General features: G+C 49.8%; 1 protein-coding gene across 1 annotated transcript in view; it reads right to left on the bottom strand.

Annotated features, from left to right (window-relative positions):
- Window positions 1-707: 707 nt before the first annotated feature.
- The window catches only part of LOC143219314 (uncharacterized), a 99,713-nt gene continuing 84,305 nt past the window's right edge, over window positions 708-16,115 (bottom strand). Inside the window, exon 2 of the mRNA XM_076445318.1 lies at window positions 708-778. Within this exon, the coding sequence (XP_076301433.1) occupies window positions 708-778 (71 nt within the window). The remainder of the gene's footprint in view (window positions 779-16,115) is intronic.

The following is a 16,115-nucleotide window of genomic DNA, read 5'->3' as shown; positions in this document are numbered from 1 at the left end:
CCTTTCAATTTTCCACCTTGCCCTCCTCTCCTCTTCTGTTAGATCGTCATCTACCCTTTCTTCTTGCCCCCTAAGCTTTTTCTTCCCCTCCATTACTCTTCCTTTAAATTCCCTACTTGCCAACTTCACTAGAGCCATTCCCCTTCCGTCTTTACCTACTTTCCCTATCTTCCTAATTTCCGTAATACCCTCTTCTTTCAACTCCATCTTTTCCCACAGTCTTCTAACCTCTACTTTTAAGTCACTACCCTCGACTTTTATCCTCCTTATTACAATATTGTTTTTCTTCTCCTCTCTATCCCTCTTGTCCTGCTTAATTTCTAACAACCTTATTCTTCTCCTATTCTCATCTAACGTTAGTTCTCCCCTTACCCCATACTCCCCCGTCTCTTTTCCCCCCCTTTCCTTTTCACCTATCCAGTCCTCCATTTTACCCAATTTTCCCTCTATACTATCCATTCTCTTCTCTGCTTTTTCCCTCCTACCCCCTTCCCCCTCCTCCCTAACCACCTCCTCTATTCTCCCCTCTACCTTTACCACCCTTTCTTCTAAGCTTTCTAACCAATTCCTCATCCTTTCCCTATTTACCTCTTCCTCCCTTCTCTCTTCCCTCCATTTTTCCCTTTCCCTCCTCCATTCATCTATTAATAATTTCCCTTCCTCCCTTTCCCCCCTCATCTCATCCCTCATCCTCCTCACCTCTCCCATTAGCCCTCTAAACATTTCTTCCATTTCCTTAAATTTCCCTCCCTCACCTCTACTATATTTTTGCGGCGACCTGCTCGTGGTATCGCTTCTTTTAAAGATTGCATTAACGTCCTCCCCCCCTCCCTCTACGCTCTCGATTCCTCTTTTCCTCCCCGTGCTGTCCACACTTTCTGAGCTGAACCACCGCTCTAAATTATCATCCCTCATAATCCTCCCCAGTCTTCCCTTCCCTTCCTCCCTCTCCATACCCTTTTCTATCTCTCTTCTCTCGCCCGTTTTCCTACACTTTTAGCTTTTTCCCTCTTATTCCTTTTCAAAAGTTCCCGCTTCTCAGTCTAATTGACCCCTAGTTTACTTATTCTCTCTCCAGATCGCGCCACCTTCCTCCTACTTTCTTTTCACGCGCCCACCTGCCAATCTCCTCGCAAACCTAACCTACACTCCCCACTCACTTATCCCCTTCCTATTGCTCTTTCTCGCACTCCCACGCCCTTAGCCCTTTCTCTCCCGCCTTTCCCTACTCCTCCTAACCACTCTCAGCAGCTTTCAGCACTCACACTTCTTTCCACCCTACTCTAGCTCACAAAAATCACGCACAGCAGTTACCCACTACAACCTCTCACACAACCGGAAACGGAAGCCCGAAAAGGTGTATAGATAAAATAGATAAAATAAAAGAAATAAATAAATAAATAATAATAAGTAAATAAATACAATGGACAAAACACAACAAACATAAGAAGGGGGGGCAAAATAAAGGGGAATAAAAGATAAAGATAAAATTTATAATATAGAGTAAAATGAAATATTATAGAATAAAAGGAGGGGGGTCGACCGGCAGGTCGCATCTTTGTAGAGAGGGGGGGAGGGGATTATTGCTCCACCTCGCCCCCCGCGACCTGTCCACCTCGGGGGCGCCTTAACGGCCAGCCCCCCTTGGCGGCGATGGAAGTACTAAGTAGTACCACCGCCGCCATTACGTCTGCGGGCCCTTACGGGGGCCGTCGGCCTCGTCGGGGTTGCCCCGCCGATGCTAGCCTCCTGGCGGAGAGCGGGTCGGCTTCCCTTTCCCTCTCCGCTGCCTCCTTCTGCGTTATCACAATCTCGCTGAAGGAGGCAATCGCTGCTCTTGACCTCTCGCTGCCGATCATGTGGTCGACCACGACCGGCAACGGGAGGTCCATCCCAATAACGCCCCTTAGGTCTCTGCGCGGTGCCGACCACGCTGGACATTCTTCCAGCGTATGCCGCGCAGAGTCCTGGGCCTCCTCGCAGTGGTGGCACTGCGATCCTCCCAATGCCAGTTATGAACACACCGTTTGAGGAAACGGAGGTATGCAGGTAATTTAACTTATGCGCATGCATTGCTGCAACTTGTGCTGTATAATTTAGAATTTTTGTTACCGCGCCATCCGATTTTTATACATGTGCAAATACTCGTACACGCTGCATTGTATTTTTTTCCGCACGCGACAAGGAGGGGACAGAAGCGAGTTCCGGCTCGCGTCTGTCCCCTCCCCCCGTCCCATCACCCTGGTCAACCCGCATAAAACTTAAAAATATGATAAAATAAAAGATAAAATCAGTAAATGAAAAGGTGTATAGATAAAATAGATAAAATAAAAGTCAATAAATAAATAAATAATAATAAGTAGATAAATACAATGGACAAAACACAACAAACATAAGAAGGGGGGCAAAATAAAGGGGAATAAAAGATAAAATTTATAATATAGAGTAAAATGAAATATTATAAAATAAAAGGAGGGGGGTCGACCGGCAGGTCGCATCTTTGTAGAGGGGGGGAGGGGATTATTGCTCCACCTCGCCCCCCGCGACCTGTCCACCTCGGGGGCGCCTTAACGGCCAGCCCCCCTTGGCGGCGGTGGAAGTACTAAGTAGTTCCACCGCCGCCATTACGTCTGCGGCCCCTTACGGGGGCCGTCGGCCTCGTCGGGGTTGCCCCGCCGATGCTAGCCTCCTGGCGGAGAGCGGGTCGGCTTCCCTTTCCCTCTCCGCTGCCTCCTTCTGCGTTATCACAATCTCGCTGAAGGAGGCAATCGCTGCTCTTGACCTCTCGCTGCCGATCATGTGGTCGACCACGACCGGCAACGGGAGGTCCATCCCAATAACGCCCCTTAGGTCTCTGCGCGGTGCCGACCACGCTGGACATTCTTCCAGCGTATGCCGCGCAGAGTCCTGGGCCTCCTCGCAGTGGTGGCACTGCGATCCTCCCAATGCCAGTTACGAACACACAGTTTGAGGAAACGGAGGTATGCAGGTAATTTAACTTATGCGCATGCATTGCTGCAACTTGTGCTGTATAATTTAGAATTTTTGTTACCGCGCCATCCGATTTTTATACATGTGCAAATACTCGTACACGCTGCATTGTATTTTTTTCCGCACGCGACAAGGAGGGGACAGAGGCGAGTTCCGGATCACGTCTGTCTCCTCCCCCCGTCCCACCCCCTGATCAACCCGCATAAAACTTAAAAATATGATAAAATAAAAGATAAAATCAATAATTGAAAAGGTGTATAGATAAAATAGATAAAATAAAAGTCAATAAATAAATAAATAATAATAAGTAAATAAATACAATGGACAAAACACAACAAACATAAGAAGGGGGGGCAAAATAAAGGGGAATAAAAGATAAAGATAAAATTTATAATATGGAGTAAAATGAAATTTTATAAAATAAAAGGAGGGGGTCGACCGGCAGGTCGCATCTTTGTAGAGGAGGGGGAGGGGATTATTGCTCCACCTCGCCCCCCGCGAACTGTCCACCTCGGGGGCGCCTTAACGGCCAGCCCCCCTTGGCGGCGGTGGAAGTACTAAGTAGTACCACCGCCGCCATTACGTCTGCGGCCACTTACGGGGGCCGTCGGCCTCGTCGGGGTTGCCCCGCCGATGCTAGCCTCCTGGCGGAGAGCGGGTCGGCTTCCCTTTCCCTCTCCGCTGCCTCCTTCTGCGTTATCACAATCTCGCTGAAGGAGGCAATCGCTGCTCTTGACCTCTCGCTGCCGATCATGTGGTCGACCACGACCGGCAACGGGAGGTCCATCCCAATAACGCCCCCTAGGTCTCTGCGCGGTGCCGACCACGCTGGACATTCTTCCAGCGTATGCCGCGCAGAGTCCTGGGCCTCCGCGCAGTGGTGGCACTGCGATCCTCCTAGTGCCAGTTATGAACACACAGTTTGAGGAAACGGCGGTGTGCAGGTAATTTAACTTATGCGCATGCATTGCTGCAACTTGTGCTGTATAATTTAGAATTTTTGTTACCGCGCCATCCGATTTTTATACATGTGCAAATACCCGTACACGCTGCATTGTATTTTTTTCCGCACGCGACAAGGAGGGGACAGAAGCGAGTTCCGGCTCGCGTCTGTCCCCTCCCCCCGTCCCACCCCCCTGGTCAACCCGCATAAAACTTAAAAATATGATAAAATAAAAGATAAAATCAGTAAATGAAAGGGTGTATAGATAAAATAGATAAAATAAAAGTCAATAAATAAATAAATAATAATAAGTAAATAAATACAATGGACAAAACACAACAAACATAAGAAGGGGGGGCAAAATAAAGGGGAATAAAAGATAAAGATAAAATTTATAATATAGAGTAAAATGAAATATTATAAAATAAAAGGAGGGGGGTCGACCGGCAGGTCGCATCTTTGTAGAGAGGGGGGGAGGGGATTATTGCTCCACCTCGCCCCCCGCGACCTGTCCACCTCGGGGACGCCTTAACGGCCAGCCCCCCTTGGCGGCGGTGGAAGTACTAAGTAGTACCACCGCCGCCATTACGTCTGCGGCCCCTTACGGGGGCCGTCGGCCTCGTCGGGGTTACCCCGCCGATGCTAGCCTCCTGGCGGAGAGCGGGTCGGCTTCCCTCTCCCTCTCCGCTGCCTCCTTCTGCGTTATCACAATCTAGCAGAAGGAGGCAATCGCTGCTCTTGACCTCTCGCTGCCGATCATGTGGTCGACTACGACCGGCAACGGGAGGTCCATCCCAATAACGCCCCATAGGTCTCTACGCGGTGCCGACCACGCTGGATATTCTTCCAGCGTACGCCGCGCAGAGTCCTGGGCCTCCTCGCAGTGGTGGCACTGCGATCCTCCTAGTGCCAGTTATGAACACACAGTTTGAGGAAACGGAGGTATGCAGGTAATTTAACTTATGCGCATGCATTGCTGCAACTTGTGCTGTATAATTTAGAATTTTTGTTACCGCGCCATCCGATTTTTATACATGTGCAAATACTCGTACACGCTGCATTGTATTTTTTTCCGCACGCGACAAGGAGGGGACAGAGGCGAGTTCCGGCTCGCGTCTGTCCCCTCCCCCCGTCCCACCCCCTGGTCAACCCGCATAAAACTTAAAAATATGATAAAATAAAAGATAAAATCAATAATTGAAAAGGTGTATAGATAAAATAGATAAAATAAAAGTCAATAAATAAATAAATAATAATAAGTAAATAAATACAATGGACAAAACACAACAAACATAAGAAGGGGGGGCAAAATAAAGGGGAATAAAAGATAAAGATAAAATTTATAATATGGAGTAAAATGAAATTTTATAAAATAAAAGGAGGGGGGTCGACCGGCAGGTCGCATCTTTGTAGAGGAGGGGGAGGGGATTATTGCTCCACCTCGCCCCCCGCGAACTGTCCACCTCGGGGGCGCCTTAACGGCCAGCCCCCCTTGGCGGCGGTGGAAGTACTAAGTAGTACCACCGCCGCCATTATGTCTGCGGGCCCTTACGGGGGCCGTCGGCCTCGTCGGGGTTGCCCCGCCGATGCTAGCCTCCTGGCGGAGAGCGGGTCGGCTTCCCTCTCCCTCTCCGCTGCCTCCTTCTGCGTTATCACAATCTCGCAGAAGGAGGCAATCGCTGCTCTTGACCTCTCGCTGCCGATCATGTGGTCGACCACGACCGGCAACGGGAGGTCCATCCCAATAACGCCACCTAGGTCTCTGCGCGGTGCCGACCACGCTGGACATTCTTCCAGCGTATGCCGCGCAGAGTCCTGGGCCTCCGCGCAGTGGTGGCACTGCGATCCTCCTAGTGCCAGTTATGAACACACAGTTTGAGGAAACGGCGGTATGCAGGTAATTTAACTTATGCGCATGCATTGCTGCAACTTGTGCTGTATAATTTAGAATTTTTGTTACCGCGCCATCCGATTTTTATACATGTGCAAATACTCGTACACGCTGCATTGTATTTTTTTCCGCACGCGACAAGGAGGGGACAGAAGCGAGTTCCGGCTCGCGTCTGTCCCCTCCCCCCGTCCCACCCCCCTGGTCAACCCGCATAAAACTTAAAAATATGATAAAATAAAAGATAAAATCAGTAAATGAAAGGGTGTATAGATAAAATAGATAAAATAAAAGTCAATAAATAAATAAATAATAATAAGTAAATAAATACAATGGACAAAACACAACAAACATAAGAAGGGGGGGCAAAATAAAGGGGAATAAAAGATAAAATTTATAATATAGAGTAAAATGAAATATTATAAAATAAAAGGAGGGGGTCGACCGGCAGGTCGCATTTTTGTAGAGAGGGGGGGAGGGGATTATTGCTCCACCTCGCCCCCCGCGACCTGTCCACCTCGGGGGCGCCTTAACGGCCAGCCCCCCTTGGCGGCGGTGGAAGTACTAAGTAGTACCACCGCCGCCATTACGTCTGCGGCCACTTACGGGGGCCGTCGGCCTCGTCGGGGTTGCCCCGCCGATGCTAGCCTCCTGGCGGAGAGCGGGTCGGCTTCCCTCTCCCTCTCCGCTGCCTCCTTCTGCGTTATCACAATCGAGCAGAAGGAGGCATTCGCTGCTCTTGACCTCTCGCTGCCGATCATGTGGTCGACCTCGACCGGCAACGGGAGGTCCATCCCAATAACGCCCCTTAGGTCTCTGCGCGGTGCCGACCACGCTGGACATTCTTCCAGCGTATGCCGCGCAGAGTCCTGGGCCTCCTCGCAGTGGTGGCACTGCGATCCTCCCAATGCCAGTTACGAACACACAGTTTGAGGAAACGGAGGTATGCAGGTAGTTTAACTTATGCGCATGCATTGCTGCAACTTGTGCTGTATAATTTAGAATTTTTGTTACCGCGCCATCCGATTTTTATACATGTGCAAATACTCGTACACGCTGCATTGTATTTTTTTCCGCACGCGACAAGGAGGGGACAGAGGCGAGTTCCGGCTCACGTCTGTCTCCTCCCCCCGTCCCACCCCCTGATCAACCCGCATAAAACTTAAAAATATGATAAAATAAAAGATAAAATCAATAATTGAAAAGGTGTATAGATAAAATAGATAAAATAAAAGTCAATAAATAAATAAATAATAATAAGTAAATAAATACAATGGACAAAACACAACAAACATAAGAAGGGGGGGCAAAATAAAGGGGAATAAAAGATAAAGATAAAATTTATAATATAGAGTAAAATGAAATATTATAGAATAAAAGGAGGGGGGTCGACCGGCAGGTCGCATCTTTGTAGAGAGGGGGGGAGGGGATTATTGCTCCACCTCGCCCCCCGCGACCTGTCCACCTCGGGGGCGCCTTAACGGCCAACCCCCCTTGGCGGCGGTGGAAGTACTAAGTAGTACCACCGCCGCCATTACGTCTGCGGCCCCTTACGGGGGCCGTCGGCCTCGTCGGGGTTGCCCCGCCGATGCTAGCCTCCTGGCGGAGAGCGGGTCGGCTTCCCTCTCCCTCTCCGCTGCCTCCTTCTGCGTTATCACAATCTAGCAGAAGGAGGCATTCGCTGCTCTTGACCTCTCGCTGCCGATCATGTGGTCGACTACGACCGGCAACGGGAGGTCCATCCCAATAACGCCCCATAGGTCTCTACGCGGTGCCGACCACGCTGGATATTCTTCCAGCGTATGCCGCGCAGAGTCCTGGGCCTCCTCGCAGTGGTGGCACTGCGATCCTCCTAGTGCCAGTTATGAACACACAGTTTGAGGAAACGGCGGTATGCAGGTAATTTAACTTATGCGCATGCATTGCTGCAACTTGTGCTGTATAATTTAGAATTTTTGTTACCTCGCCATCCGATTTTTATACATGTGCAAATACTCGTACACGCTGCATTGTATTTTTTTCCGCACGCGACAAGGAGGGGACAGAAGCGAGTTCCGGCTCGCGTCTGTCCCCTCCCCCCGTCCCACCCCCTGGTCAACCCGCATAAAACTTAAAAATATGATAAAATAAAAGATAAAATCAGTAAATGAAAGGGTGTATAGATAAAATAGATAAAATAAAAGTCAATAAATAAATAAATAATAATAAGTAAATAAATACAATGGACAAAACACAACAAACATAAGAAGGGGGGGCAAAATAAAGGGGAATAAAAGATAAAGATAAAATTTATAATATAGAGTAAAATGAAATATTATAAAATAAAAGGAGGGGGGTCGACCGGCAGGTCGCATCTTTGTAGAGAGGGGGGGAGGGGATTATTGCTCCACCTCGCCCCCCGCGACCTGTCCACCTCGGGGGCGCCTTAACGGCCAGCCCCCCTTGGCGGCGGTGGAAGTACTAAGTAGTACCACCGCCGCCATTACGTCTGCGGCCCCTTACGGGGGCCGTCGGCCTCGTCGGGGTTACCCCGCCGATGCTAGCCTCCTGGCGGAGAGCGGGTCGGCTTCCCTCTCCCTCTCCGCTGCCTCCTTCTGCGTTATCACAATCTAGCAGAAGGAGGCAATCGCTGCTCTTGACCTCTCGCTGCCGATCATGTGGTCGACTACGACCGGCAACGGGAGGTCCATCCCAATAACGCCCCATAGGTCTCTACGCGGTGCCGACCACGCTGGATATTCTTCCAGCGTACGCCGCGCAGAGTCCTGGGCCTCCTCGCAGTGGTGGCACTGCGATCCTCCTAGTGCCAGTTATGAACACACAGTTTGAGGAAACGGAGGTATGCAGGTAATTTAACTTATGCGCATGCATTGCTGCAACTTGTGCTGTATAATTTAGAATTTTTGTTACCGCGCCATCCGATTTTTATACATGTGCAAATACTCGTACACGCTGCATTGTATTTTTTTCCGCACGCGACAAGGAGGGGACAGAGGCGAGTTCCGGCTCGCGTCTGTCCCCTCCCCCCGTCCCACCCCCTTGTCAACCCGCATAAAACTAAAAAATATGATAAAATAAAAGATAAAATCAATAATTGAAAAGGTGTATAGATAAAATAGATAAAATAAAAGTCAATAAATAAATAAATAATAATAAGTAAATAAATACAATGGACAAAACACAACAAACATAAGAAGGGGGGGGCAAAATAAAGGGGAATAAAAGATAAAGATAAAATTTATAATATGGAGTAAAATGAAATTTTATAAAATAAAAGGAGGGGGGTCGACCGGCAGGTCGCATCTTTGTAGAGGAGGGGGAGGGGATTATTGCTCCACCTCGCCCCCCGTGAACTGTCCACCTCGGGGGCGCCTTAACGGCCAGCCCGCCTTGGCGGCGGTGGAAGTACTAAGTAGTACCACCGCCGCCATTATGTCTGCGGGCCCTTACGGGGGCCGTCGGCCTCGTCGGGGTTGCCCCGCCGATGCTAGCCTCCTGGCGGAGAGCGGGTCGGCTTCCCTCTCCCTCTCCGCTGCCTCCTTCTGCGTTATCACAATCTCGCAGAAGGAGGCAATCGCTGCTCTTGACCTCTCGCTGCCGATCATGTGGTCGACCACGACCGGCAACGGGAGGTCCATCCCAATAACGCCACCTAGGTCTCTGCGCGGTGCCGACCACGCTGGACATTCTTCCAGCGTATGCCGCGCAGAGTCCTGGGCCTCCGCGCAGTGGTGGCACTGCGACCCTCCTACTGCCAGTTATGAACACACAGTTTGAGTAAACGGCGGTATGCAGGTAATTTAACTTATGCGCATGCATTGCTGCAACTTGTGCTGTATAATTTAGAATTTTTGTTACCGCGCCATCCGATTTTTATACATGTGCAAATACTCGTACACGCTGCATTGTATTTTTTTCCGCACGCGACAAGGAGGGGACAGAAGCGAGTTCCGGCTCGCGTCTGTCCCCTCCCCCCGTCCCACCCCCCTGGTCAACCCGCATAAAACTTAAAAATATGATAAAATAAAAGATAAAATCAGTAAATGAAAGGGTGTATAGATAAAATAGATAAAATAAAAGTCAATAAATAAATAAATAATAATAAGTAAATAAATACAATGGACAAAACACAACAAACATAAGAAGGGGGGGCAAAATAAAGGGGAATAAAAGATAAAATTTATAATATAGAGTAAAATGAAATATTATAAAATAAAAGGAGGGGGTCGACCGGCAGGTCGCATCTTTGTAGAGAGGGGGGAGGGGATTATTGCTCCACCTCGCCCCCCGCGACCTGTCCACCTCGGGGGCGCCTTAACGGCCAGCCCCCCTTGGCGGCGGTGGATGTACTAAGTAGTACCACCGCCGCCATTACGTCTGCGGCCACTTACGGGGGCCGTCGGCCTCGTCGGGGTTGCCCCGCCGATGCTAGCCTCCTGGCGGAGAGCGGGTCGGCTTCCCTCTCCCTCTCCGCTGCCTCCTCTGCGTTATCACAATCTAGCAGAAGGAGGCATTCGCTGCTCTTGACCTCTCGCTGCCGATCATGTGGTCGACCTCGACCGGCAACGGGAGGTCCATCCCAATAACGCCCCTTAGGTCTCTGCGCGGTGCCGACCACGCTGGACATTCTTCCAGCGTATGCCGCGCAGAGTCCTGGGCCTCCTCGCAGTGGTGGCACTGCGATCCTCCTAGTGCCAGTTATGAACACACAGTTTGAGGAAACGGAGGTATGCAGGTAATTTAACTTATGCGCATGCATTGCTGCAACTTGTGCTGTATAATTTAGAATTTTTGTTACCGCGCCATCCGATTTTTATACATGTGCAAATACTCGTACACGCTGCATTGTATTTTTTTCCGCACGCGACAAGGAGGGGACAGAGGCGAGTTCCGGCTCGCGTCTGTCCCCTCCCCCCGTCCCACCCCCTTGTCAACCCGCATAAAACTAAAAAATATGATAAAATAAAAGATAAAATCAATAATTGAAAAGGTGTATAGATAAAATAGATAAAATAAAAGTCAATAAATAAATAAATAATAATAAGTAAATAAATACAATGGACAAAACACAACAAACATAAGAAGGGGGGGCAAAATAAAGGGGAATAAAAGATAAAGATAAAATTTATAATATGGAGTAAAATGAAATTTTATAAAATAAAAGGAGGGGGGTCGACCGGCAGGTCGCATCTTTGTAGAGGAGGGGGAGGGGATTATTGCTCCACCTCGCCCCCCGCGAACTGTCCACCTCGGGGGCGCCTTAACGGCCAGCCCCCCTTGGCGGCGGTGGAAGTACTAAGTAGTACCACCGCCGCCATTATGTCTGCGGGCCCTTACGGGGGCCGTCGGCCTCGTCGGGGTTGCCCCGCCGATGCTAGCCTCCTGGCGGAGAGCGGGTCGGCTTCCCTCTCCCTCTCCGCTGCCTCCTTCTGCGTTATCACAATCTCGCAGAAGGAGGCAATCGCTGCTCTTGACCTCTCGCTGCCGATCATGTGGTCGACCACGACCGGCAACGGGAGGTCCATCCCAATAACGCCACCTAGGTCTCTGCGCGGTGCCGACCACGCTGGACATTCTTCCAGCGTATGCCGCGCAGAGTCCTGGGCCTCCGCGCAGTGGTGGCACTGCGACCCTCCTACTGCCAGTTATGAACACACAGTTTGAGGAAACGGCGGTATGCAGGTAATTTAACTTATGCGCATGCATTGCTGCAACTTGTGCTGTATAATTTAGAATTTTTGTTACCGCGCCATCCGATTTTTATACATGTGCAAATACTCGTACACGCTGCATTGTATTTTTTTCCGCACGCGACAAGGAGGGGACAGAAGCGAGTTCCGGCTCGCGTCTGTCCCCTCCCCCCGTCCCAACCCCCTGGTCAACCCGCATAAAACTTAAAAATATGATAAAATAAAAGATAAAATCAGTAAATGAAAGGGTGTATAGATAAAATAGATAAAATAAAAGTCAATAAATAAATAAATAATAATAAGTAAATAAATACAATGGACAAAACACAACAAACATAAGAAGGGGGGGCAAAATAAAGGGGAATAAAAGATAAAGATAAAATTTATAATATAGAGTAAAATGAAATATTATAAAATAAAAGGAGGGGGTCGACCGGCAGGTCGCATCTTTGTAGAGAGGGGGGGGAGGGGATTATTGCTCCACCTCGCCCCCCGCGACCTGTCCACCTCGGGGGCGCCTTAACGGCCAACCCCCCTTGGCGGCGGTGGAAGTACTAAGTAGTACCACCGCCGCCATTACGTCTGCGGCCCCTTACGGGGGCCGTCGGCCTCGTCGGGGTTGCCCCGCCGATGCTAGCCTCCTGGCGGAGAGCGGGTCGGCTTCCCTCTCCCTCTCCGCTGCCTCCTTCTGCGTTATCACAATCTAGCAGAAGGAGGCATTCGCTGCTCTTGACCTCTCGCTGCCGATCATGTGGTCGACTACGACCGGCAACGGGAGGTCCATCCCAATAACGCCCCATAGGTCTCTACGCGGTGCCGACCACGCTGGATATTCTTCCAGCGTATGCCGCGCAGAGTCCTGGGCCTCCTCGCAGTGGTGGCACTGCGATCCTCCTAGTGCCAGTTATGAACACACAGTTTGAGGAAACGGCGGTATGCAGGTAATTTAACTTATGCGCATGCATTGCTGCAACTTGTGCTGTATAATTTAGAATTTTTGTTACCTCGCCATCCGATTTTTATACATGTGCAAATACTCGTACACGCTGCATTGTATTTTTTTCCGCACGCGACAAGGAGGGGACAGAAGCGAGTTCCGGCTCGCGTCTGTCCCCTCCCCCCGTCCCACCCCCTGGTCAACCCGCATAAAACTTAAAAATATGATAAAATAAAAGATAAAATCAGTAAATGAAAGGGTGTATAGATAAAATAGATAAAATAAAAGTCAATAAATAAATAAATAATAATAAGTAAATAAATACAATGGACAAAACACAACAAACATAAGAAGGGGGGGCAAAATAAAGGGGAATAAAAGATAAAGATAAAATTTATAATATAGAGTAAAATGAAATATTATAAAATAAAAGGAGGGGGGTCGACCGGCAGGTCGCATCTTTGTAGAGAGGGGGGGAGGGGATTATTGCTCCACCTCGCCCCCCGCGACCTGTCCACCTCGGGGGCGCCTTAACGGCCAGCCCCCCTTGGCGGCGGTGGAAGTACTAAGTAGTACCACCGCCGCCATTACGTCTGCGGCCCCTTACGGGGGCCGTCGGCCTCGTCGGGGTTACCCCGCCGATGCTAGCCTCCTGGCGGAGAGCGGGCCGGCTTCCCTCTCCCTCTCCGCTGCCTCCTTCTGCGTTATCACAATCTAGCAGAAGGAGGCAATCGCTGCTCTTGACCTCTCGCTGCCGATCATGTGGTCGACTACGACCGGCAACGGGAGGTCCATCCCAATAACGCCCCATAGGTCTCTACGCGGTGCCGACCACGCTGGATATTCTTCCAGCGTACGCCGCGCAGAGTCCTGGGCCTCCTCGCAGTGGTGGCACTGCGATCCTCCTAGTGCCAGTTATGAACACACAGTTTGAGGAAACGGAGGTATGCAGGTAATTTAACTTATGCGCATGCATTGCTGCAACTTGTGCTGTATAATTTAGAATTTTTGTTACCGCGCCATCCGATTTTTATACATGTGCAAATACTCGTACACGCTGTATTGTATTTTTTTCCGCACGCGACAAGGAGGGGACAGAGGCGAGTTCCGGCTCGCGTCTGTCCCCTCCCCCCGTCCCACCCCCTTGTCAACCCGCATAAAACTAAAAAATATGATAAAATAAAAGATAAAATCAATAATTGAAAAGGTGTATAGATAAAATAGATAAAATAAAAGTCAATAAATAAATAAATAATAATAAGTAAATAAATACAATGGACAAAACACAACAAACATAAGAAGGGGGGGGCAAAATAAAGGGGAATAAAAGATAAAGATAAAATTTATAATATGGAGTAAAATGAAATTTTATAAAATAAAAGGAGGGGGGTCGACCGGCAGGTCGCATCTTTGTAGAGGAGGGGGAGGGGATTATTGCTCCACCTCGCCCCCCGTGAACTGTCCACCTCGGGGGCGCCTTAACGGCCAGCCCGCCTTGGCGGCGGTGGAAGTACTAAGTAGTACCACCGCCGCCATTATGTCTGCGGGCCCTTACGGGGGCCGTCGGCCTCATCGGGGTTGCCCCGCCGATGCTAGCCTCCTGGCGGAGAGCGGGTCGGCTTCCCTCTCCCTCTCCGCTGCCTCCTTCTGCGTTATCACAATCTCGCAGAAGGAGGCAATCGCTGCTCTTGACCTCTCGCTGCCGATCATGTGGTCGACCACGACCGGCAACGGGAGGTCCATCCCAATAACGCCACCTAGGTCTCTGCGCGGTGCCGACCACGCTGGACATTCTTCCAGCGTATGCCGCGCAGAGTCCTGGGCCTCCGCGCAGTGGTGGCACTGCGACCCTCCTACTGCCAGTTATGAACACACAGTTTGAGTAAACGGCGGTATGCAGGTAATTTAACTTATGCGCATGCATTGCTGCAACTTGTGCTGTATAATTTAGAATTTTTGTTACCGCGCCATCCGATTTTTATACATGTGCAAATACTCGTACACGCTGCATTGTATTTTTTTCCGCACGCGACAAGGAGGGGACAGAAGCGAGTTCCGGCTCGCGTCTGTCCCCTCCCCCCGTCCCACCCCCCTGGTCAACCCGCATAAAACTTAAAAATATGATAAAATAAAAGATAAAATCAGTAAATGAAAGGGTGTATAGATAAAATAGATAAAATAAAAGTCAATAAATAAATAAATAATAATAAGTAAATAAATACAATGGACAAAACACAACAAACATAAGAAGGGGGGGCAAAATAAAGGGGAATAAAAGATAAAATTTATAATATAGAGTAAAATGAAATATTATAAAATAAAAGGAGGGGGTCGACCGGCAGGTCGCATCTTTGTAGAGAGGGGGGAGGGGATTATTGCTCCACCTCGCCCCCCGCGACCTGTCCACCTCGGGGGCGCCTTAACGGCCAGCCCCCCTTGGCGGCGGTGGATGTACTAAGTAGTACCACCGCCGCCATTACGTCTGCGGCCACTTACGGGGGCCGTCGGCCTCGTCGGGGTTGCCCCGCCGATGCTAGCCTCCTGGCGGAGAGCGGGTCGGCTTCCCTCTCCCTCTCCGCTGCCTCCTCTGCGTTATCACAATCTAGCAGAAGGAGGCATTCGCTGCTCTTGACCTCTCGCTGCCGATCATGTGGTCGACCTCGACCGGCAACGGGAGGTCCATCCCAATAACGCCCCTTAGGTCTCTGCGCGGTGCCGTCCACGCTGGACATTCTTCCAGCGTATGTCGCGCAGAGTCCTGGGCCTCCTCGCAGTGGTGGCACTGCGATCCTCCTAGTGCCAGTTATGAACACACAGTTTGAGGAAACGGAGGTATGCAGGTAATTTAACTTATGCGCATGCATTGCTGCAACTTGTGCTGTATAATTTAGAATTTTTGTTACCGCGCCATCCGATTTTTATACATGTGCAAATACTCGTACACGCTGCATTGTATTTTTTTCCGCACGCGACAAGGAGGGGACAGAGGCGAGTTCCGGCTCGCGTCTGTCCCCTCCCCCCGTCCCACCCCCTTGTCAACCCGCATAAAACTAAAAAATATGATAAAATAAAAGATAAAATCAATAATTGAAAAGGTGTATAGATAAAATAGATAAAATAAAAGTCAATAAATAAATAAATAATAATAAGTAAATAAATACAATGGACAAAACACAACAAACATAAGAAGGGGGGGCAAAATAAAGGGGAATAAAAGATAAAGATAAAATTTATAATATGGAGTAAAATGAAATTTTATAAAATAAAAGGAGGGGGGTCGACCGGCAGGTCGCATCTTTGTAGAGGAGGGGGAGGGGATTATTGCTCCACCTCGCCCCCCGCGAACTGTCCACCTCGGGGGCGCCTTAACGGCCAGCCCCCCTTGGCGGCGGTGGAAGTACTAAGTAGTACCACCGCCGCCATTATGTCTGCGGGCCCTTACGGGGGCCGTCGGCCTCGTCGGGGTTGCCCCGCCGATGCTAGCCTCCTGGCGGAGAGCGGGTCGGCTTCCCTCTCCCTCTCCGCTGCCTCCTTCTGCGTTATCACAATCTCGCAGAAGGAGGCAATCGCTGCTCTTGACCTCTCGCTGCCGATCATGTGGTCGACCACGACCGGCAACGGGAGGTCCATCCCAATAACGCCACCTAGGTCTCTGCGCGGTGCCGA

This window comes from Lasioglossum baleicum, unplaced genomic scaffold (genome assembly GCF_051020765.1).
Source record: "Lasioglossum baleicum unplaced genomic scaffold, iyLasBale1 scaffold0023, whole genome shotgun sequence".
NCBI classification, from domain to species: Eukaryota; Metazoa; Arthropoda; class Insecta; order Hymenoptera; family Halictidae; genus Lasioglossum; species Lasioglossum baleicum.
The sequence above is the reverse complement of the archived record's forward strand: the minus strand, read 5'-3'. Positions and strand labels throughout refer to the sequence as shown.